This window comes from Pseudophryne corroboree (assembly GCF_028390025.1).
Source record: "Pseudophryne corroboree isolate aPseCor3 chromosome 3 unlocalized genomic scaffold, aPseCor3.hap2 SUPER_3_unloc_47, whole genome shotgun sequence".
NCBI classification, from domain to species: domain Eukaryota; kingdom Metazoa; phylum Chordata; class Amphibia; order Anura; family Myobatrachidae; genus Pseudophryne; species Pseudophryne corroboree.
Genome location: NW_026967538.1, coordinates 324056 through 349225, shown reverse-complemented (window position 1 = coordinate 349225; position 25170 = coordinate 324056). Strand labels below are relative to the sequence as shown.

The 25170-nt window shown below is 46.9% G+C and overlaps 1 protein-coding gene across 1 annotated transcript in view; it reads right to left on the bottom strand.

The window, feature by feature from the left end:
- Positions 1 to 1993: 1993 nt before the first annotated feature.
- The window catches only part of LOC134984283 (zinc finger protein 271-like), a 162797-nt gene continuing 139620 nt past the window's right edge, over positions 1994 to 25170 (bottom strand). Inside the window, exon 7 of the mRNA XM_063949906.1 lies at positions 1994 to 2735. Within this exon, the coding sequence (XP_063805976.1) occupies positions 2069 to 2735 (667 nt within the window). The 3' untranslated portion in view covers positions 1994 to 2068. The remainder of the gene's footprint in view (positions 2736 to 25170) is intronic.

The following is a 25170-nucleotide window of genomic DNA, read 5'->3' as shown; positions in this document are numbered from 1 at the left end:
TGATAATGTAAAAGAGAGGTAGAAAGGTTTCGTATGATGGAAGAAACCAGCTGTGAGTTCCTGATCCAAAAATTGCATCGCTGGCCTGTAGTATCAGAACCGAGCATCAAACAAGGTCCAAAAAAGGGACGATAATAATGAACATCTGTAAAAGGAATCTCGTCAATGATCAACCACAGTCAGATAGTCTTGAATCATTATTTTTGGCAGCAGATGCTTCCTTGAGATATGCCTCAGCGTCCAAGGGGGAAAGGAAGTCAACGAATTGTTAACCATTGTACAAGTGCAGCCGCGCTGGGTAAAGGAGGGCAAACTTCCTATTTTCCTGGATTAGGCGGGAACATAACGGGGCAAAGTCACGCCTAGCCTTCGACAGTTCAGCTGAATAGTCTTGAAATAAAATTTTATGACCATCCCATACAAGCTGTTTTATTTTACGAGACGCTGACCATAGTAATTCCTTTCGAAGAAAATTCAGGGGTTTAAATATCACCGCCCGGGTTCTGGCGTCATCCTGTGGTCGGACCGGGCCTAATCTGTGTGCTCTCTATAATGAGATTGGAGCATCTGTCTTACACACGAAGCATTTCAGGCAGTGACTTTTTTATGAAAACAAATAAATCTTAACCTTTCACAGTTTCCGGTAATCCTATAATCCTGAGATTCCCTCTACGCGATCTATTTTCTAAGTCTTCAATTTTGTTGTGTAATTGCAATATATCTTTAGTATTCCTAGATGTGGATTTTTTAAGGTTTGCTACATCTGCAAAAGTCTCTACTAAGCATTGTTCTATGCCCAATACTCTGTGTGTGAGCTGCGCTAGCTGATTATTGTCAGTCGTTTGTTCTTTAATCAAGGGGCTGATAGCCTGTTTAATGGATGTCACCATTTCTGCATGGGCTGTCTGCTTCTCTGAGGGCTGCTGCTGCAGCTTATCAGGCATTGTTGCACGGGCTACATATGGACCTTTAGTGGACCTTGGAGAAAATCAGCAGATGACGGGACACACAGCACCTGCCCGCTGGTGATATTTGTTTACTTCCACTCAGCATTGAGTATTCCACAACCTGGTGAGGACTTAGGATCCCAGAGATTTCACCCATTTAAAGGGATGCTATCCTGAGGATACCTATTCTCCAGCGGTAACCATTGTGGTAACTATCACCATCAGGACTGTGCCATCAGCCCTATCTCCTATTTCCACCATACTCATCTGTAATCCACATGAAATAAGGAACGGACACAATATCTCAGTAGCCGCTCCTGGTGATTCTGGTTGTTGTATAATTTTATTCTAATTTAACCATTTCCTTGAATTAATACTTGTTTGTATTTTTTATTAAATAACCTTTTTTTCCACCTTCAGTCCATTCATCTCCATGTGTTTCAATTAATTATATTGTTTAAATTACTCATATCCAATTTATTGATTGTTTAGCGCTGCTAACTCGTTTGATGTATGTTGTTTAAAGCTGAGCTGTAGCCCTGCCATTTGTTGGTGAGCTGCTATCATAAGGACCTGTTTCACCAGGACTGAGTCACAGCCAACTGGCATCACCCACACCTGGAGCTCAGCTAGACAACCTTTTAGGATTGGTACTGGGTTCTCAGTACGCAGAGCAACAGACAGGTCATCTGATTAGCAGTAGATGAGGGCATGACACCTGATTATTTCATCCTGCGGTAGCATGTAAAAAGCATAGGAGATAGGATAAGAACCATGCAGAACGCATGGCAATGATGATTATACTCCAGAACATTAAAATGGTTCGAGTGTTGTCTATTGTGCTGATTTATTTCTCAGAGTGTAAATGGCTTCTCACCTGTGTGACTTCGCTGATGTGTAACACGTTGTGATTTCTGTGTAAAACATTTTGTACTCATAGCAATAAAATGGCCTCTCACCTGTGTGAGTTCTCCGATATGTAAAAAGCTTTAATTTCCATGTAAAATATTTTCCACACTCAGAGCAAAAAAACGGCTTCTCACCTGTGACTTCTCTCATGTTTAATGAGATCTGATTTGTGTGCAATACATTTCCCACACTCAAAACATGGAAATGGCTTCTCACCTGTGACTTCGCTTATGTATAACAAGATCTGATTTTTGTGCAAAACATTTCCCACACTCAGAACATGGAAATGGCTTCTCACCTGTGTGACTTTGCTGATGTGTAACAAGATTTGATTTCAATGCAAAACATTTCCCACACGCAGAACATGGAAATGGCTTCTCACCTGTATGACTTCTCTGATGTCTAACAAGATGCGATTTGTTTGTAAAACCTTTCCCACACTCAGAACATGGAAATGGTTTCTCACCTGTATGAATTTTCTGATGTATATCAAGATGTGATTTGTATATAAAACATTTCCCACACTCATAACATGGAAATGGCTTCTCACCTGTGTGACTTCTTTGATGTATAACAAGATGTGATTTCTGTATAAAACATTTCCCACACTCAGAGCAAGAAAAGGGCCTCTCACCTGTGTGACTTCTCTTATGTATAACAAGATCTGATGTGTGCGCAAAACATTTCCCACACTCAGAACATGGATATGGCTTCTCACCTGTGTGACTTCTGTTATGTCTAACAAGATCTGATGTGTGTGCAAAACATTTCCCACACTCAGAACATGGAAATGGCCTCTCACCTGTGTGACTTTTCTGATGTCTAACAAGATGCGATTTGTATGTAAAACATTTCCCACACTCAGAACATATCAGTGGCCTTTCACGTATTTTACCTGTGTGTGGGTTAATAAGCTTTGTGTTCTGTGTAAAACATTTGGCATCTATAGAACATGGAAACACTGTATCTACTCTCAGAGCTGTAACAGATGCACCAATATCAGAGTGATCAGGAGAACATTTCCCAGGATCAGAGGGATCAGCTGATAGAGCTGGATGTATAATTGGGGTGATGGGATTAGCTCCTGGAGAATCCTGTCTACTGTCATTATCTTTTATGTAACAATCCGGGGATAACATTAGATGTCCTTCTGAGATATTCCTGCTTGTGTGTCCATCTGCTGGAAATAAAATACATTACGGAAATGTGACATTTTCTGTAACAATATTAATCTTGCAAACAATAGGAGAAGACAACTCTCTGGGACACAATTATAAATTTGTGTGTATATTAAAAAAAAACTTTTAATGAATGCTTTATAATATTGTGTCTCAGACTATCATTGTGTCCACCCTCCTGAGAACACTCACAATAACAAATGTAATATTATAATAAGACTTAGATATATCTCTCTCTTGTACTGGTAACTAACCATGAAGTATAAATGGAGATGTAGTCACTCACCAAGTCCTATGTCAGCACCAATGTAAAACAATGGATGGGGAACAGATCGTATGAATTGGAGATTCTAGCTGAACAATAACATCAGTCGTATGAGCTGATGGATCAGAGAAATGTCTCCTAACGTTACTCCTGGAAGCATTGGTAATGTAGCATTCCTTTATGTGTGTGCTCATACGCTGGTAAGCCTGTACATGTGTTACTCACCCTTATATAACGTATATTGCTACAGCAGAGTAGGTGTGGAACAAGGTACTTTACTTGTAATACACCATATAATACACTGCAATCATCATCATCATCTGCTAGGTTATAATCCACTGTTACACCCCCATCATCAGTGTCTTACCTCTATAGTCTCAATAGTAATAAGGATGATGTGTGTACGGTAAGTATGATATAGAGAATTACATATCAGAATCTATACAGCTGCCGCCATACTTCTGCTTCTCATACGTGTGCTACTGGCAGCAGTGAACATCTGAGTGAGAGTGCAGGGAAGACAGCAGAGTCTGATGAGAAAGAGACTGGATCTGCCTTTGCAGGGATATACCACACCTGTCACCCCTGTTAGTATATAAAATAATAAATAAGAGGAGCGTGGTCCATCCAGACGTGCTTTCTGGAGCTCTCCTCACTAAGTGGCTTCTTATCTACCCCACCTGATAGCTCTCAGCCGCCGCTGGGACCAAGACCCAATCTATTAAGTCCCCCACTCCTACTGCCCTAAAGCCACTCGCTCCGCTCACTCCGGGCACTGTTCACTGCTGCAGCCTAGTGACGCCGCGGAAGCCATGGGCTGTATTCTCCAGACACCTGACTTGGAGGCGCTTTTGGCTCAGTCGGGATCACTTGCTCTCCCATTCACATGGGTGCATAGCTTCCGCTACTGATGGGGACAGAATGGGCTGCCCACAGTCACCGGAGCCCGGCGTTGGTATTGGGAAGTAAGATGGCTGCCATTTTGGATCCTGGTACCCGGCCATCAAATGCTTTGCCTTCTGCTTTCAATAAGGTGTAAAATTGATATAAGCTGCTAAATAAGTGTCCTGATGGCTAGATTGAGGTCACTGCACTAAATTGAAGCATTTGCCTTGAGGTGAAACTACCTTCTATTTATATGGTACCACTATAATCTACTTACTCTCAGTCTACATGCAGAGCCCAGTATCAAGTATCGTCTGAGTACAGCTCCTTACACTGATTACAACCTCGCAGTATATTATTTTGTGGATTTATCCACTGAATATATTTTGCCATTTGTGTTTCGCTGTGCTGAGTATTTCACGTCTGTGATCACGTTGACCTCTAGTGGAATATCTCGGTCATTACTGTGTTATTTGAGTTGCATTACATCATGTTTACTTGAAATTTTGGCTCAGATACCCCTGTCACCCCGACTAAGAATGTAATTTTGAATGGAGTCATCTTGATGTAACCTCCTGACACCGTACTACTGCTCCTTTTATTTATAGATTGTTTGTATTTTCCTATCTCTGAGAGGTCAGTCTCTTTGTAGTCAGCTTACCATGCCTCCAAAAAAGGTTAAAAGGTACCAAATTGGCCCCGCCTGTCCATCTCTTTAGTACCTCGAATTCAGGTGGTCCTTCTGAGACTGCTACAACATCATTTGCTTCTTCTTGTCAGATGCACAGCCCAGCTGTAATGGCTGAAGACGTCTTAAGACACTCTAGATTATCCTGTTACTCTACGCTCTATACATTCTATGTTATCTGCATTTAAGGACTGAAATAACCTCAGAACTTAACTCTAATATTCAAGCTTTGAGGTCCGATATCAGTGAGATTGGCACTCGTACAGACTGAGATGAAAGAGATTGTTGTGTCTCACAAAGATCTGATTTCAGCACATGACACCCTTCAGGAAGACACGGCCTCTATTCGTGATAAAGTCACTGATTTAGAAGGCTGCTCTCGGAGAAATAATAAGATTTTACTTACCGGTAAATCTATTTCTCGTAGTCCGTAGTGGATGCTGGGGAGTCCGTAAGGACCATGGGGAATAGACGGGCTCCGCAGGAGACATGGGCACTTTAAGAAAGAATTTGGATTCTGGTGTGCTCTGGCTCCTCCCTCTATGTCCCTCCTCCAGACCTCAGTTAGAGAAACTGTGCCCGGAAGAGCTGACAATACAAGGAAAGGATTTGGGGAATCCAGGGTAAGACTCATACCAGTCACACCAATCACACCGTATAACTTGTGATAACTTTACTGAGTTAACAGTATGAACACAACAGAGCATCAGATCAACCCTGATGCAACTATAACATAACCCTTATTCAAGCAATAACTAAATACAAGCATTGCAGAAGAAGTCCGCACTTGGGAAGGGCGCCCAGCATCCACTACTGACTACGAGAAATAGATTTACCGGTAAGTAAAATCTTATTTTCTCTAACGTCCTAATGGATGCTGGGGACTCCGTAAGGACCATGGGGATTATACCAAAGCTCCCAAAACGGGCGGGAGAGTGCGGATGACTCTGCAGCACCGAATGAGCAAACACAAGGTCCTCCTCAGCCAGGGTATCAAACTTGTAGAATTTTGCAAAAGTGTTTGAACCTGACCAAGTAGCTGCTCGGCAAAGTCGTAAAGCAGAGACCCCTCGAGCAGCTGCCCAAGAAGAACCCACATTCCTAGTGGAATGGGCCTTAACTGATTTTGGCAGCAGCAATCCAGCCGCAGAATGAGCCTGCTGAATCGTGTTACAGATCCAGCGAGCAAAAGTCTGCTTTGAAGCAGGAGCACCAAGCTTGTTGGAAGCATACAGGATAAACAAAGACTCTGTTTTCCTGACCTTAGCCGTTCTGGCTACATATACCTTCAAAAGCCCTTACCACATCTAGTAACTCGGGATCCTCCAAGTCATTAGTAGCCACAGGCACCACAATAGGTTGGTTTATATGAAAGGATGAAACCACTTTCAGCAGAAATTGAGGACGAGTACGCAATTCCGCTCTATCCGCATGGAAAACCAGATAGGGGCTTTTATGTGACAAAGCCGCCAACTCTGACACACGCCTAGCCGAAGCTAAGGCTAATAAAACATGACCACCTTCCACGTGAGATATTTCAACTCCACGGTTTTAAGTGGTTCAAACCAGTGGGATTTCAAGAAACTCAACACCACATTAAGATCCCAAGGTGCCACTGGAGGCACAAAAGGGGGCTGAATATGCAGCACTCCCTTTACTACCATTTGAACTTCTGGTAGAGAAGCCAACTCTTATTGAAAGAAAATGGATAGGGCCGAAATCTGGACCTTAATGGAACCCAATTTTAGGCCCAAATTCACTCCGGCCTGTAGGAAGTGAAGGAAACGGCCCAGCTTGAATTCTTCCGTAGGAGCATTCCTGGCCTCACACCAAGCAACATATTTTCGCCAAATACGGTGATAATGTTGAGCTGTCACGTCCTTCCTAGCCTTTATCAGCGTAAGATGACCTCGTCCGGAATGCCTTTTTTTGCTAGGATCCGGCGTTCAACCGCCATGCCGTCAAATGCAGCCGCGGTAATTCTTGGAATAGACAGTGCCCCTGTTTCAACAAGTCCTGTCTTAGAGGAAGAGGCCACGGGTCCTCTGTGAGCATTTCTTGCAGATCTGGATACCAAGTCCTTCGTGGCCAATCTGGAACAATGAGTATTGTTCTTACTCCTCTTTTTCTTATTATCCTCAGCACCTTGTGTATGAGAGGAAGAGGAGGAAATACATAAACCGACTGGGACAACCACGGTGTCACCAGGGCGTCTACAGCCATCGCCTGAGGGTCTCTTGACCTGGCGCAATACCGCTGTAGCTTTTTGTTGAGGCGGGATGCCATCATGTCCACCTGTTGCAGTTCCCACCGACTTACAATCTGTGCAAAGACGTCCCCACTCTCCCGGTTGTAGGTCGTGTCTGCTGAGGTAGTCTGCTTCCCAGTTGTCCACTCCCGGGATGAACACTGCTGACAGTGCACTTACATGATTTTCCGCCCAGCGAAGAATCCTGGTGGCTTCCGTCATTGCCACTCTGCTCCTTGTGCCGCCTTGGTGGTTTACATGAGCCATTGCGGTGATGTTGTCTGACTGGATCAGAACTGGTAAGTCGCGAAGCAAGGTCTCCGCTTGACGAAGGGCGTTGTATATGGCCCTCAGCTCCAGGACGCTGATGTGAAGACAAGTCTCTTGACTTGACCAAAGACCCTGGAAGTTTCTTCCTTGTATGACTGCTCCCCAACCCCGGAGGCTCGCGTACGTGGTCACCAGAACCCAGTCCTGAATGCCGAATCTGCGTCTCTCGAGAAGGTGAGCACTCTGCAGCCACCACAGGAGTGACACCCTGGCCCTGGGGGACAGGGTGATTAACCGATGCATCTGAAGATGTGATCTGTACCACTTGTCCAGTAAGTCCCATTGGAAGGTCCTCTCATGGAACCTGCCGAAGGGAATGGCCTCGTATGATGCCACCATCCTTCCCAGGACTCGAGTGCAGTGATGCACTGACACCTTTTTTGGTTTTAATAGATTCCTGACCAGTGTCATGAGCTCCTGAGCTCTCTCTATCGGGAGATAAACCCTTTTCTGGTCTGTGTCTATGATCATGCCTAGGAGAGACAGATGAGCTGTAAGAACCAACTGCGACTTTGGAATATATAGAATCCAGCCGCGTTGCCGTTACACTTCCAGAGAAAGTGATACGCTGTTCCGCAACTGCTCTCTTGATCTCGCTTTTATGAGGAGATCGTCCAAGCACGGGATAATAGTAACACCTTGCTTCCACCGGAGCACCATCATTTCCGCCATTACCTTGGTGAATAATCTCGGGGCCGTGGAGAGTCCAAACGGCAACGTCTGAAATTGGTAATGACAATCCCGTACCGCAATTCTGAGGTACGTCTGATGAGATGGATAAATGGGGACATGAAGGTATGCCTCCTTTATGTCCAGAGACACCCTAAAATCTCCTCCTTTCAGGCTTGCGATTCCATCTCGAACTTGAACCTTTTCAGGTATATGTTCAGGGATTTTAAATTCAATATGGGTCCGACCAAACCATCTGGTTTCGGGACTACAACATGGTCGAATAATAACCCCCTCCTTGTTGAAGGAGGGGAACCTTGACCACCACCTGTTGAAGATACAATTTGTGAATTGCAGTTAACACTATTTCCCTCTCGTGGGGGGAAGCATCTCCTCAAAGTCCAGCTTGTATCCCTGAAACACAATATCTATTGCCCAGGGATCCAACAGGGAGCGAACCCACTTGTGGCTGAACTTGCGAAGGCATGCCCCCACCGGGCCTAGCTCCGCCTGTGGAGTCCCAGCGACATGCGGTGGATTTTGTAGAGGCCAGGGAGGACTTCTGTTCCTTGCAACTAGCTGTGTTGTGCAGGTTCTTTCCTCTGCCCCCGCCTCTGGCAAGAAAGGACGCACCTCAGACTTTCTTGTTTCTTTGTGTTCGAAAGGCTGCATTTGATAATGTCGTGCTTTTCTAGGCTGTGCAGGAATATAAGGCAAATATCAGAATTACCAGCTATAGCTGTGGGCAACAGGTCCGAGAACCCTTCTCCACACAATCCTCAGCCTTCCATATGCCTCTTAAGTCGGCATCATCTTGTCCATTGCATATTCTACAGGACACGTCAAGCAGAAATCAACATAGCTTTTGACTCTAGAACCCAGTAGACTAATGTCTCTTTGGGCATGTTTTATATATATATATATCTCTTAAGACAGCATCTTTAATATATATATCTCTATATATACCTATATATATATATATATATATACACAAACTAGGGTCTCAATTTCTGCTGATAAGGTACCTGTCCACACTGCTACAGCGCTATAAACCCATGCCGACACAATCGCCGGTCTGAGTAGTGTACCAGAATGTGCACGCTATCTGCAGGATCCCTGAGGATAGCTGTTACGTCAGGGCTACCTTTTGGGCAAACGTGACACCCTAGGGGAAGATTCCCATCGTATCCTGGCCCTAGTGGAGAAAGGATACTGCCTGAGAAATCTTTGTGGGAAACTGCAGTCTCTTGTCTGGAGATTCCCGCTCTTTTTCATCATGAGAGGAGGGAAATTTACCTCAGCTTTCTTCCCCTTAAACCTTTTCTGCCATTCTGGCTGTAACTTTGCATTATCGTAGTCGACACTGGAGTCAGACTCCGTGTCGATATCAGTGTCTATTATTTTGGATAGTGAGCATTGAGAGACTCTGAAGGTCTCTGCGACATAGGGACAGACCTGGGTAGATTCCCTGTCTGTTCTCTAATCTTTTGTGCAATAAATTTACCTTAGCACTTAATTACACATATCCAAACATGTGTCGGCGTTGTCGACAGAGACACCCTCACACACACATTTGCTCCATCTCCTCCTTAGGGGGGCCTTTTACAGCAGACATGTCGACACACACGTACCTACACACCGCACACTCAGGGAATGCTCATCTGAAGACAATTCCCCCATAAGGCCCTTTGGAGAGACAGAGAGAGAGTATGCCAGCACACACCCCAGCGCTATTAACCCAGGAATAACACAGTAACTTAATGTTAACCCAGTAGCTGCTGCTTTTATTTATTTTTGCGCCTAATTATGTGCCCCCCTCTCTTTTTACCCTCTTCTACCGTGTAACTGCAGGGGAGAGTCCGGGGAGCTTCCTCTCAGCGGTGCTGTGGAGAAAAAACATTGCGCTGGTGAGTGCTGAGGAAGAAGCCCCGCCTCCTCGACGGCGGGCTTCTGTCCCGCTTTAATGTACAGTTTTTTGGCGGGGGCTCATACATATATACAGGGCCCAACTGTATATATGTCAAACTTTTGCCAAGAGGTCCTAATTGCTGCCCAGGGCGCCCCCCCTGCGCCCTACAGTGACCGGAGCATGTGGGTGTAGTGTGGGAGCAATGGCGCACAGCTGCAGTGCTGTGCGCTACCTCAGTGAAGACTGGAGTCTTCTGCCACTGATTTCGAAGTCTTCTTGCTTCTTATGCTCACCCGGCTTCTGTCTTCCGGCTCTGCGAGGGGGACGGCGGCGCGGCTCCGGGATCGGACGACGAGGGTGAGATCCTGTGTACAAATCCCTCTGGAGCTAATGGTGTCCAGTAGCCTAAGAAACAGGACCTAGCTTCAGAGAGTAGGGCTGCTTCTCTCCCCTCAGTCCCACGATGCAGGGAGTCTGTTGCCAGCAGAGCTCCCTGAAAATAAAAAACCTAACAAAATACTTTCTTACAGCAAGCTCAGGAGAGCTCACTGAACAGCACCCAGCTCCTCCGGGCACAGATTCAAACTGAGGTCTGGAGGAGGGGCATAGAGGGAGGAGCCAGAGCACACCATAATCCAAATTCTTTTTTAAAGTGCCCATGTCTCCTGCGGAGCCCGTCTATTCCCCATGGTCCTTACGGAGTCCCCAGCATCCACTAGGACGTCAGAGAAAATATCAATAATGGGCATTCTGGATTCTGTTACAAATGCTGAGCTTTATGATTATGCCACGGTCCTCTTTTGAGAAACTTCCACTGAAGGCTTCTGCCGCTGACCTTCTTATTGACAGGATCCATAGACTCCCAAAGTCCAACCAGGCCCCTATCCAAGCACCGAGGGACACTCTGCTCAGGGTCCACTTTTTCACCTTAAAGAACACATTCTACGGGCCACTGTCTTCCTCATCCACAGCTGAGTGCCTGGATATTCTGCGCTATTTCCAGAAACTTCTCCTGCGACGCTGGGCAAAAGGCATCTGTTCCACCCAAGGAAATGTACAATACAAATACAAATGGGGCTTTCCTACTAAGCTTATTGTAAAGCAAAACGGCGCCTTCACAGAGATACCTTTGTAATATCCTGCTAGACCCCTGTGTGGGGGAAATGGATAATATAGATTTATTTTCTTTTGTTATGTCTATATACATAATCTGTAATATGAAAAGCTAAAAAATTGATATATGTACAAACACCCTCCCAGAGGGAGGTTAAGGTGCTACTGGTGGTACTCTCACAGAGAGAAATTCTGTATTAAATAATACCCTCCCTAAGGAGAATTGAGATATTCCCTGTCACCCGAGTGAGATACTGTATGAATATGGGACTATAGCACCAGGCGAGTCCATATTACTGGAAAGAGGGGTTTATCTCCAAAGGGACAGAGAGACCTCGTCCAGCTCGTGCGGGCAACGGCCGCTGAGGTAAATCCGGGCACCTGAAGGAGAAAGTATAAGAGGAGGTACCTTGAAAGACCGTTGTCGTCGCAGCAAGAAAAACAGACCTGGACGGAGAGACATTGATCTGCAAGGGAAAGGCCGCCGCAACTTTAATTAACGCGTACCTGGTGTGTGTGCCCAACCTGGATCTCCGTTAACTGCGGTGTTAGAGGGAGAAGCTGCAGGAGAAGGTTGGTGTTCCTGCTGAGGAGGACGACGTCGGCGGGACCTCCGCGCTACGAGCCCCGGTCTGCTAGAGGAAGAGGTACGGCACACATCTGACAGGAGCCGCCCCGAAGGGATAGCCCAGCAGTGAGTGACAGGAGAGAGGCGGGACTGGATGGATCGTGGAGCCGCAGGAGTAAGCAGCGGCTATTCAGTCACTCCAATCCCTGGGAGGGGCATCAGACGTGAGTGACAGTGGAATAAACTGGTAAAGTACTACAGTCACCGCTAGTCAGCTGGGGAGGGTCAGACTCTGCTGTTAGTGTGATCAGCAGGTAATTGAACCTTCTCTTTTCCAAACCACTACTATTATTATCAACAGTTTTGACTTTGATCAGCTGGCATAGGAAATGCATAATCACATAGCCGGTATTGAACTACCTGTCCGAGGTCAGTGACAATTAGTAGGAGTTGCAGGATCCGAAGAGGGAGAAGTCTAGTATTCCCCAGGACTAATCCTAAATTGAATACAGAAGTTACAATACATTACTTTTGCACTAATATAGGGATGATAATCCAATACACTAACACTGATTAACAATATTAACAATCGGTGAGCCGGCCATTTCCAGAGGCTTCTAGTCCACTAGACCGACCCCGATTCCCGGGTCGCCAGTTGTAGCCAGCATAGTCGCTATTGAGATATCCCATATAAATACAGCATCTTGCCAGGATACAATTAACTTTATAACCCCGTCGGATATACATACCCGTGGAAAACAAGGAGGGTTAGTCATAGGATCATCGACCTAGGATGTTGTCCTCCAATTGAGACTAACCCCAATTAACTGGGACCTAAGCCTGATATAACATCATTACCAGCGTACCGCTCTAATGTGCACCAACGAGGAGTAAGCGAGTACTCAGAATAAGAACCGGGACATTTGGTGGGGAATAGAGGGTTTTCTTCCTTCAGTTGGCATTCGCCATACTGAGTGAAAGATTAAATTGCTGTATTGCTTTATATGGTATATAGAGAAAGTAACGTATCTGTTGATTTGCTTGAAGTATAATATAGCCAAATGTTACAGGAATTTACTTAATCTTTTACATTTAGGGACTTGATATGCCGGAGGATCGTTCGGAATCCAATAAGTGTTCCAGTATAATAAAATTGCTTTAGCATTTTTCACTGTCATTGATACGTAAAGTTGAAATGTTACTACTATTTAATTTTATGAATATCGTAACTTCCTTCTTCTTTTGTAAAGGATAGATATTATTAAATGCATTACTTATAACCCTATTCCATCACTGACCCGTGTGGAATTCTTGCCAGAATCTGGAGCAGGACTAAAAAGGGATTAGCGGAAGATCATAAGGTAATAGGGTCATCAGTATATCTTGGTTGGAATGACTACCAAAACTAGTATCACGTAATAGAACCTGAAGCTACGTGATTTAAAAATCCTCAGGTTATTACACCTTCAGCCGAGGATGGCCCTGCTATTCTGAAAAAAAGGGACATTCCTGTTGACAGTCCTTCATGACACTTTACCTAAACCAATCCCGGAGGAGTTGTCTTCCGTCTCGAAGTAATATGCTAAAGGAGTAAGACTGTTAGAGACACTCAGGGTTTGTTTCCTACTGTAATATGTGCCAACTGGGACTAAGTTACTGGGCATGGATCTATTTTTGGGCCAGATTTATTTGTTCTTGTTATGGGTTTAAAACATGTTCGTTTCTATTTCCTGTGCTATTTAATTGCTATATGGTATATGGTCTGATATTCTTTCTACTCTTACGTTTTGTTATACCTTTCTAGAATGTTTGGGTGTTCAGGCAAAGCATGACTGATCCGTCTAACATCCTGTTGCCCTTATAACGGTGTTGGTAGAACCTACATTGGATATCAGGCCAGGTTCTTGGCCTTTACCTCCTTTGGACACATTGGTTACATTGAGATTTGATATTTCTTTGTACAATTGTTACTATGATGACTAGATGTTGCAGTCTCGTATGGCTACTTGGGGTAGTCGGTGGGTTTCCCTTTTAGGCCCGACCGCCACCTTTATCCACCTTTCTGTCACGGTTCCCTAGTGATGGAATCTCTAGCTCCTTTATGGACGCTATTTCTGTTTGTCTCCCATTTTTGTTCCCTATTTTATTTTTTTCTGTTATTTGATCATTTGAAGTATGCACACACCCTACAGACTCTATTGGACTTTACACAGATGATCCTAGATGGTTCATACCATGATCTGATCTCCATCATGGTGACATTTTTAAGTCTTAATATAAAAGGTCTGAATTCTCCTCATAAGAGGTCTTGCAATAAAATATTTCACTAACCAGAAGGTGGCGGTGGTAGCCACTCAGGAATCACATGTTCCATTGCACTCTCCCCCTCAGTTTACCAATAACTACCCAGCATGCTCTATCTCCTGTGGTGTAGCCATCCTTTCTAATAGATCCTGCCCCTTTCACCTGGAAAGCAAGTGGGTGGATTTCAATGGTAGATATTGGATTCTAGTTGGGAAAATTCTTTATAAATATGTCCCCCTCACTTCTCTCTATGCCCCTAATGCCAGACAGCCCCGATTTCTTAAATATTTCTTTGCAAAAGCTACAAGAAATTGCACTTCTCCTTATGGGAGATGTTACTCTTGCTCCAGACCCTCATCTTGATAGATCCTCCACTACTGATGAACAGACCAGTAATGCCGCCCGTTCTGTAACTTCCTCATGCTCCCTTTATTAGCTGAATTTGTCCTTTGACCTAGTGTGAAGGACATAGTGAGTGGGAAGAGTATACACAGCTTTTAGGCTGGCTGATTATAATAAATATATCTTCCTATTATCAGCATCTCAGATGGAAACTGTCTAGTAAGATGTTTGGGGTATTGTATTCATAAGTAGGTGAAAGGGGACAGTTGTCCAGGATAAGATAAAATAAGAATTTACTTACCGATAATTCTATTTCTCGTAGTCCGTAGTGGATGCTGGGGACTCCGTAAGGACCATGGGGAATAGCGGCTCCGCAGGAGACAGGGCACAAAAGTAAACGCTTTAGGATCAGGTGGTGTGCACTGGCTCCTCCCCCTATGACCCTCCTCCAAGCCTCAGTTAGGATACTGTGCCCGGACGAGCGTACATAATAAGGAAGGATTTTGAATCCCGGGTAAGACTCATACCAGCCACACCAATCACACTGTACAACCTGTGATCTGAACCCCGTTAACAGCATGATAACAGCGGAGCCTCTGAAAAGATGGCTCACTACAGCAATAACCCGATTTTTGTAACAATAACTATGTACAAGTATTGCAGACAATCCGCACTTGGGATGGGCGCCCAGCATCCACTACGGACTACGAGAAATAGAATTATCGGTAATAAATTCTTATTTTCTCTGACGTCCTAAGTGGATGCTGGGGACTCCGTAAGGACCATGGGGATTATACCAAAGCTCCCAAACGGGCGGGAGAGTGCGGATGACTCTGCAGCACCGAATGAGAGAACTCCAGGTCCTCCTTAGCCAGGGTATCAAATTTGTAGAATTTTGCAAACGTGTTTGCCCCTGACCAAGGAGCAGCTCGGCAAAGTTGTAAAGCAGAGACCCCTCGGGCAGCCGCCCAAGATGAGCCCACCTTCCTTGTGGAATGGGCATTTACATATTTTGGCTGTGGCAGGCCTGCCACAGAATGTGCAAGCTGAATTGTACTACACATCCAACTAGCAATCGTCTGCTTAGAAGCAAGAGCACCCAATTTGTTGGGTGCATACAGGATAACAGCAAGTCAGTTTTCCTGACTCCAGCCGTCCTGGAAACATATATTTTCAGGGCCCTGACAACATCTAGCAACTTGGAGTCCTCCAAGTCCTTAGTAGTCGCAGGCACCACAATAGGTTGGTTCAGGTGAAACGCTGACACCACCTTAGGGAGAAACTAGGGACGAGTCCGCAGCTCTGCCCTGTCCGAATGGACAATCAGATATGGGCTTTTGTGAGACAAAGCCGCCAATTCTGACACTCGCCTGGCCGAGGCCAGGGCCAACAGCATGGTCACTTTCCATGTGAGATATTTCAAATCCACAGATTTGAGCGGTTTAAACCAATGTGATTTGAGGAATCCCAGAACTACGTTGAGATCCCACAGTGCCACTGGAGGCACAAAAAAGGGGTTGTATATGCAGTACTCCCTTGACAAACTTCTGGACTTCAGGAACTGAAGCCAATTCTTTCTGGAAGAAAATCGACAGGGCCGAAATTTGAACCTTAATGGACCCCAATTTGAGGCCCATAGACACTCCTGTTTGCAGGAATCGACCGAGTTGAAATTCCTCCGTGGGGGCCTTCCTGGCCTCACACCATGCAACATATTTTCGCCAAATGCGGTGATAATGTTGTGCGGTCACCTCCTTCCTGGCTCTGACCAGGGTAGGGATGACCTCTTCCGGAATGCCTTTTTTCCCTTAGGATCCGGCGTTCAACCGCCATGCCGTCAAACGCAGCTGCGGTAAGTCTTGGAACAGACATGATCCTTGCTGAAGCAAGTCCCTTCTTAGTATCTCTTGAAGTTCCGGGTACCAAGTCCTTCTTGGCCAATCCGGAGCCACGAGTATAGTTCTTACTCCTCTCCGTCTTATAGTTCTCAGTACCTTGGGTATGAGAGACAGAGGAGGGAACACATACACCGACTGGTACACCCACGGTGTTACCAGAGCATCCCAGCTATTGCCTGAGGGTCTCTTGACCTGGCGCAATACCTGTCCAGTTTTTTGTTCAGACGGGACGCCATCATGTCCACCTTTGGTCTTTCCCAACGGTTCACAATCATGTGGAAGACTTCCAGATGAAGTCCCCACTCTCCCGGGTGGAGGTCGTGCCTGCTGAGGAAGTCTGCTTCCCAGTTGTCCACTCCCGGAATGAACACCGCTGACAGTGTTATCACATGATTTTTCGCCCAGCGAAGAATCCTTGCTGCCATTGCCCTCCTGCTTCTTGTGCCTCCCTGTCTGTTTACGTGGGCGACTGCCGTGATGTTGTCCGACTGGATCAGCATCGGTTGACTTTGAAGCAGAGGTCTTCCTAGGCTCAGAGCATTGTAAATTGCCCTTAGCTCCAGTATATTTATGTGGAGAGAAGTCTCCAGACTTGACCATAAGCCCTGGAAATTTCTTCCCTGTGTGACTGCTCCCCAGCCTCTCAGGCTGGCATCCGTGGTCACCAGGACCCAGTCCTGAATGCCGAATCTGCTGCCCTTTAGTAGATGAGCACTCTGCAGCCACCACAGAAGAGACACCCTTGTCCTTGGAGACAGGGTTATCCGCTGATGCATCTGAAGATGCGATCCGGACCATTCGTCCAGCAGATCCCACTGAAAAATTCTTGCGTGAAATCTGCCTAATAGAATCGCTTTGTAAGAAGCCACCATTTTTCCCAGGACTCTTGTGCATTGATGCACTGACACTTGGCCTGGTTCTAGGAGGTTCCTAACTAGCTCGGATAACTCCCTGGCTTTCTCCTCCGGGAGAAACACCTTTTTCTGGACTGTGTCCAGAATCATCCCTAGGAACAGCAGACGTGTCGTCGGAATCAGCTGCGATTTTGAAATATTTAGAATCCACCCGTGCTGTCGTAGAACTACTTGAGATAGTGCTACTCCAACCTCCAACTGTTCTCTGGACCTTGCCCTTATCAGGAGATCGTCCAAGTAAGGGATAATTAAGACGCCTTTTCTTTGAAGAAGAATCATCATTTCGGCCATTACCTTGGTAAAGACCCGGGGTGCCGTGGACAATCCAAACGGCAGCGTCTGAAACTGATAGTGACAGTTCTGTACCACGAACCTGAGGTACCCTTGGTGAGAAGGGCAAATTTGGACATGGAGGTAAGCATCCTTGATGTCCAGGGACACCATATAGTCCCCTTCTTCCAGGTTCGCTATCACTGCTCTGAGTGACTCCCTCTTGATTTTAACCTTTGTATGTAAGTGTTCAAAGATTTAGAATAGGTCTCACCGAGCCGTCTGGCTTCAGTACCACAATATAGTGTGGAATAATACCCCTTTCCTTGTTGTAGGAGGGGTACTTTGATTATCACCTGTTGGGAATACAGCTTGTGAATTGTTTCCAATACTGCCTCCCTGTCGGAGGGAGACGTTGGTAAAGCAGACTTCAGGAACCTGCGAGGGGGAGACGTCTCGAATTTCCAATCTGTACCCCTGGGATACTACTTGTAGGATCCAGGGGTCCACTTGCGAGTGAGCCCACTGCGCACTGAAACTCTTGAGACGACCCCCCACCGCACCTGAGTCCGCTTGTACGGCCCCAGCGTCATGCTGAGGACTTGGCAGAAGCGGTGGAGGGCTTCTGTTCCTGGGAAGGGGCTGCCTGCTGCAGTCTTTTTCCCTTTCCTCTACCCCTGGGCAGATATGACTGGCCTTTTGCCCGCTTGCCCTTATGGGGACGAAAGGACTGAGGCTGAAAAGACGGTGTCTTTTTCTGCTGAGATGTGACTTGGGGTAAAAAAGGTGGATTTTCCAGCTGTTGCCGTGGCCACCATGTCCGATGGACCGACCCCAAATAACTCCTCCCCTTTATACGGCAATACTTTCATGTGCCGTTTGGAATCTGCATCACCTGACCACTGTCGTGTCCATAAACATCTTCTGGCAGACATGGACATCGCACTTACTCTTGATGCCAGAGTGCAAATATCCCTCTGTGCATCTCGCATATATAGAAATGCATCCTTTAAATGCTCTACAGTCAATAAACTACTGTCCCTGTCAAGGGTATCAATATTTTCAGTCAGGGAATCCGACCAAGCCACCCCAGCGCTGCACATCCAGGCTGAGGCGATCGCTGGTCGCAGTATAACACCAGTATGTGTGTATATACTTTTTAGGATATTTTCCAGCCTCCTATCAGCTGGCTCCTTGAGGGCGGCCGTATCTGGAGACGGTAACGCCACTTGTTTTGATAAGCGTGTGAGCGCCTTATCCACCCTAGGGGGTGTTTCCCAACGCGCCCTAACTTCTGGCGGGAAAGGGTATACCGCCAATAATTTTCTATCGGGGGAAACCCACGCAACATCACACACTTCATTTAATTTATCCGATTCAGGAAAAACTACAGGTAGTTTTTTTCACACCCCACATAATACCCTTTTTTGTGGTACTTGTAGTATCAGAAATATGTAACACCTCCTTCATTGCCCTTAACATGTAACGTGTGGCCCTAATGGAAAATACGTTTGTTTCTTCACCGTCGACACTGGAGTCAGTGTCCGTGTCTGTGTCGACCGACTGAGGTAATGAGCGTTTTAAAGCCCCTGACGGTGTTTGAGACGCCTGGACAGGTACTAATTTGTTTGTCGGCCGTCTCATGTCGTCAACCGACCTTGCAGCGTGTTGACATTATCACGTAATTCCCTAAATAAGCCATCCATTCCGGTGTCGACTCCCTAGAGAGTGACATCACCATTACAGGCAATTGCTCCGCCTACTCACCAACATCGTCCTCATACATGTCGACACACACGTACCGACACACAGCACACACACAGGGAATGCTCTGATAGAGGACAGGACCCCACTAGCCCTTTGGGGAGACAGAGGGAGAGTTTGCCAGCACACACCAAAACGCTATAATTATACAGGGACAACCTTATATAAGTGTTTTCCCTTATAGCATCTTAATATGTAATAATATCGCCACAAAAATGCCCCCCCTCTCTGTTTTAACCCTGTTTCTGTAGTGCAGTGCAGGGGAGAGCCTGGGAGCCTTCCCACCAGCAGTTCTGTGAGGGAAAATGGCGCTGTGTGCTGAGGAGAATAGGCCCCGCCCCCTTTTCGGCGGGCTTCTTCTCCCGTTTTTCTGACAACCTGGCAAGGGTTAAATACATCCATATAGCCCCAGAGGCTATATGTGATGTATTTTTAGCCAGAATAAGGTACTATCATTGCTGCCCAGGGCGCCCCCCCCCCAGCGCCCTGCACCCTCAGTGACCGCGGTGTGAAGTGTGCTGAGAGCAATGGCGCACAGCTGCAGTGCTGTGCGCTATCTTAAGAAGACTGGGAAGTCTTCAGCCGCCGATTTCTGGACCTCTTCTTTCTTCAGCATCTGCAAGGGGGCCGGCGGCGCGGCTCCGGTGACCCATCCAGGCTGTACCTGTGATCGTCCCTCTGGAGCTAGTGTCCAGTAGCCTAAGAAGCCAATCCATCCTGCACGCAGGTGAGTTCACTTCTTCTCCCCTAAGTCCCGCGTTGCAGTGAGCCTGTTGCCAGCAGGACTCGCTGAAAATAAAAAACCTAATAAAACTTTTACTCTAAGCAGCTCAGGAGAGCCACCTAGATTGCACCCTTCTCGGCCGGGCACAAAAACCTAACTGAGGCTTGGAGGAGGGTCATGGGGGGAGGAGCCAGTGCACACCACCTGATCCTAAAGCTTTTACTTTTGTGCCCTGTCTCCTGCGGAGCCGCTATTCCCCATGGTCCTGACGGAGTCCCCAGCATCCACTTAGGACGTCAGAGAAATTATGTTATACTGAATGACTACTGCACCCAGCATCACAGACCTGAATGTAATATCTGGTAAGACAATGTTAGCGTATATCCTTGCAGGGTATAAAGTCTAGAGACTTACACATAGCAGGTTAGTTCTGATTGAAGCTAGTTCTGTCTGCAGCGGATATAAACTTCTATAAACCCACCTCAGTTTAATAAATTCAGACAGAGTTATTAAAGAGGGATCCTGAGGGCGACTGAGCTATATTGTTTAAAATACGTAATCGATGACCATCATCTGGGACAGATCATGAAATATCTGAGATAAGAGCTGAGTATTCTAATTTGTTCTTGCTATTACTGTAACGGAGTATAACTTGTTACTTGCATGTTCTCATTGTTGTAACTTAGAGAAATAAATGATTATCCTTTATAATATGTCCTGTGTCAGTCTCCATATTTATCACAGTGTATCCCAGAACCTGGTCGCTTGAATTTTTCTACCGACAGTAATTTCATGGTCTGATCACACCCCTCTGATAGGGTCCTGGTCGCCTTTTCCCGCTACTCCTCCTTTACTACCTCGGAGATTGCAGGATTATATATTAATGGATGCTGAAGGCACCAGAAGTTTGCAAGAGGCCCTGTCCTCCTACTTAGACGTGAACGCTCCTGAAGATACTTCCATTAGGAACCATTGGTGTGCCCTTAAGGCCATGGATCAGAAGCCAGAGAAGGCCGTCATCCTAGTGCCAGGGGACAGGTAATCAGCAGGGAATGTGCAGGATCCTCAATGCTGGTTCCCATAGACTAGTGCAATAAATGTATTATATACCTAAGGTGACGGTAGCAAGACTCAGATGCTGCCAACTCAGTAACAGGAGCCAGTCATTAGCCAATTCCCTGAGGCCGGCTGTTACAGGAGCATGTGGATACATGACAGGGGCTGCACCAGATATTTCCTAAGCATTGTGTCACGTGGCATGAGGAACCCCGAGCCTGTGCCCCAGCAAGCAGCCGCACCATGCCAGAAATAAGGAGTGGTTTATATATAGAACGGCATGTGCTAATAGTGACACTCTCAGGGCATGTAATACCATAGGCAGAGGTACTGCTAGCACACAATATGGCTGCTGGTAACACACAGTGACATGATGTGAGAGGGGAGCAGTATTATAATAGGGGCTGATGGCTCCTGATGTATGAGATACACAAGAGAGTGTGGGGAGGAGACTGGTCAGATCTCTGGGCTGGTAACAAATAGTGACATGATGTGAGGGGTGAGCAGGAGTAGAATAGGGGCTGATGTCTCCTGATGTATGAGATACAACAGAGAGTGTGGGGAGGAGACTGGTCAGATCTCTGGGCTGGTAACACACAGTGACATGATGTGAGGGAGAGAGCAGGAGTATAATAGGGGCTGATGGCTCCTGATGTATGAGATACACCAGAGAGTGTGGGGAGGAGACTGGTCAGATCTCTGGGCTGGTAACACACAGTGACATGATGTGAGGGGGAGAGCAGGAGTATAATAGGGGCTGATGTCTCCTGATGTATGAGATACACCAGAGAGTGTGGGGAGGAGACTGGTCAGATCTCTGGGCTGGTAACACACAGTGACATGATGTGAGGGGGAGAGCAGGAGTATAATAGGGGTTGATGGCTCCTGATGTATGAGATACACCAGAGAGTGTGGGGAGAAGACTGGTCAGATCTCTGGGCTGGTAACACAGGTACATGATGTGAGGGGGAGAGCAGGAGTATAATAGGGGCTGATGGCTCCTGATGTATGAGATACACCAGAGAGTGTGGGGAGGAGACTGGTCAGATCTCTGGGCTGGTAACACACAGTGACATGATGTGAGGGGGAGAGCAGGAGTATAATAGGGGCTGATGGCTCCTGATGTATGAGATACACCAGAGAGTGTGGGGAGGAAACTGTTCAGATCTCCGGGCTGGTAACACACAGTGACATGATGTGAGGGGGAGAGCAGGAGTATAATAGGGGCTGATGGCTCCTGATGTATGAGATACACCAGAGAGTGTGGGGAGGAGACTGGTCAGATCTCTGGGCTGGTAACACACAGTGACATGATGTGAGGGGGAGAGCAGGAGTATAATAGGGGCTGATGGCTCCTGATGTATGAGATACACCAGAGAGTGTGGGGAGGAAACTGTTCAGATCTCCGGGCTGGTAACACACAGTGACATGATGTGAGGGGGAGAGCAGGAGTATAATAGGGACTGATGGCTCCTGATGTATAAGATACATCAGAGAGTGTGGGGAGGAGACTGGTCAGATCTCTGGGCTGGTAACACACAGTGACATGATGTGAGGGGTAGAGCAGGAGTATAATAGGGGCTGATGGCTCCTGATGTACGAGATACACCAGAGAGTGTGGGGAGGAGACTGGTCAGATCTCTGGGCTGGTAACACACAGTGACATGATGTGAGGGGGAGAGCAGGAGTATAATAGGGGCTGATGGCTCCTGATGTATGAGATACACCAGAGAGTGTGGGGAGGAGACTGGTCAGATCTTTGGGCTGGTAATACAGTGACATGATGTGAGGGGGAGAGCAGGAGTATAATAGGGGCTGATGGCTCCTGATGTATAAGATACATCAGAGAGTGTGGGGAGGAGACTGGTCAGATCTCTGGGCTGGTAACACAGTGACATGATGTGAGGGGGAGAGCAGAAGTATAATAGGGACTGATGGCTCCTGATGTATAAGATACATCAGAGAGTGTGGGGAGGAGACTGGTCAGATCTCTGGGCTGGTAACACACAGTGACATGATGTGAGGGGGAGAGCAGGAGTATAATAGGGGCTGATGGCTCCTGATGTATGAGATACACCAGAGAGTGTGGGGAGGAGACTGGTCAGATCTCTGGGCTGGTAACACACAGTGACATGATGTGAGGGGGAGAGCAGGAGTATAATAGGGGCTGATGGCTCCTGATGTATAAGATACATCAGAGAGTGTGGGGAGGAGACTGGTCAGATCTCTGGGCTGGTAACACAGTGACATGATGTGAGGGGGAGAGCAGGAGTATAATAGGGACAGATGGCTCCTGATGTATAAGATACATCAGAGAGTGTGGGGAGGAGACTGGTCAGATCTCTGGGCTGGTAACACACAGTGACATGATGTGAGGGGGAGAGCAGGAGTATAATAGGGGCTGATGGCTCCTGATGTATGAGATACACCAGAGAGTGTGGGGAGGAGACTGGTCAGATCTCTGGGCTGGTAACACACAGTGACATGATGTGAGGGGGAGAGCAGGAGTATAATAGGGGCTGATGGCTCCTGATGTATGAGATACACCAGAGAGTGTGGGGAGGAGACTGGTCAGATCTCTGGGCTGGTAACACACAGTGACATGATGTGAGGGGGAGAGCAGGAGTATAATAGGGGCTGATGGCTCCTGATGTATGAGATACACCAGAGAGTGTGGGGAGGAAACTGTTCAGATCTCCGGGCTGGTAACACACAGTGACATGATGTGAGGGGGAGAGCAGGAGTATAATAGGGGCTGATGGCTCCTGATGTACGAGATACACCAGAGAGTGTGGGGAGGAGACTGGTCAGATCTCTGGGCTGGTAACACACAGTGACATGATGTGAGGGGGGAGCAGGAGTATAATAGGGGCTGATGTCTCCTGATGTATGAGATACACCAGAGAGTGTGGGGAGGAGACTGGTCAGATCTCTGGGCTGGTAACACACAGTGACATAATGTGAGGGGGAGAGCAGGAGTATAATAGGAGCTGATGGCTCCTGATGTATGAGATACACCAGAGAGTGTGGGGAGGAGACTGGTCAGATCTTTGGGCTGGTAATACAGTGACATGATGTGAGGGGGAGAGCAGGAGTATAATAGGGGCTGATGGCTCCTGATGTAGAAGATACATCAGAGAGTGTGGGGAGGAGACTGGTCAGATCTCTGGGCTGGTAACACAGTGACATGATGTGAGGGGGAGAGCAGGAGTATAATAGGGACTGATGGCTCCTGATGTATAAGATACATCAGAGAGTGTGGGGAGGAGACTGGTCAGATCTCTGGGCTGGTAACACACAGTGACATGATGTGAGGGGGAGAGCAGGAGTATAATAGGGGCTGATGGCTCCTGATGTATGAGATACACCAGAGAGTGTGGGGAGGAGACTGGTCAGATCTCTGGGCTGGTAACACACAGTGACATGATGTGAGGGGGAGAGCAGGAGTATAATAGGGGCTGATGGCTCCTGATGTATGAGATACACCAGAGAGTGTGGGGAGGAGACTGGTCAGATCTCTGGGCTGGTAACACACAGTGACATGATGTGAGGGGGAGAGCAGGAGTATAATAGGGGCTGATGGCTCCTGATGTATGAGATACACCAGAGAGTGTGGGGAGGAAACTGTTCAGATCTCCGGGCTGGTAACACACAGTGACATGATGTGAGGGGGAGAGCAGGAGTATAATAGGGACTGATGGCTCCTGATGTATAAGAAACATCAGAGAGTGTGGGGAGGAGACTGGTCAGATCTCTGGGCTGGTAACACACAGTGACATGATGTGAGGGGGAGAGCAGGAGTATAATAGGGGCTGATGGCTCCTGATGTATGAGATACACCAGAGAGTGTGGGGAGGAAACTGTTCAGATCTCCGGGCTGGTACCACACAGTGACATGATGTGAGCAGGAGAGCAGGAGTATAATAGGGACTGATGGCTCCTGATGTATAAGATACATCAGAGAGTGTGGGGAGGAGACTGGTCAGATCTCTGGGCTGGTAACACACAGTGACATGATGTGAGGGGTGAGCAGGAGTAGAATAGGGGCTGATGGCTCCTGATGTATGAGATACAACAGAGAGTGTGGGGAGGAGACTGGTCAGATCTCTGGGCTGGTAACACACAGTGACATGATGTGAGAGCAGGAGTATAATAGGGGCTGATGGCTCTGATGTACGAGATACACAAG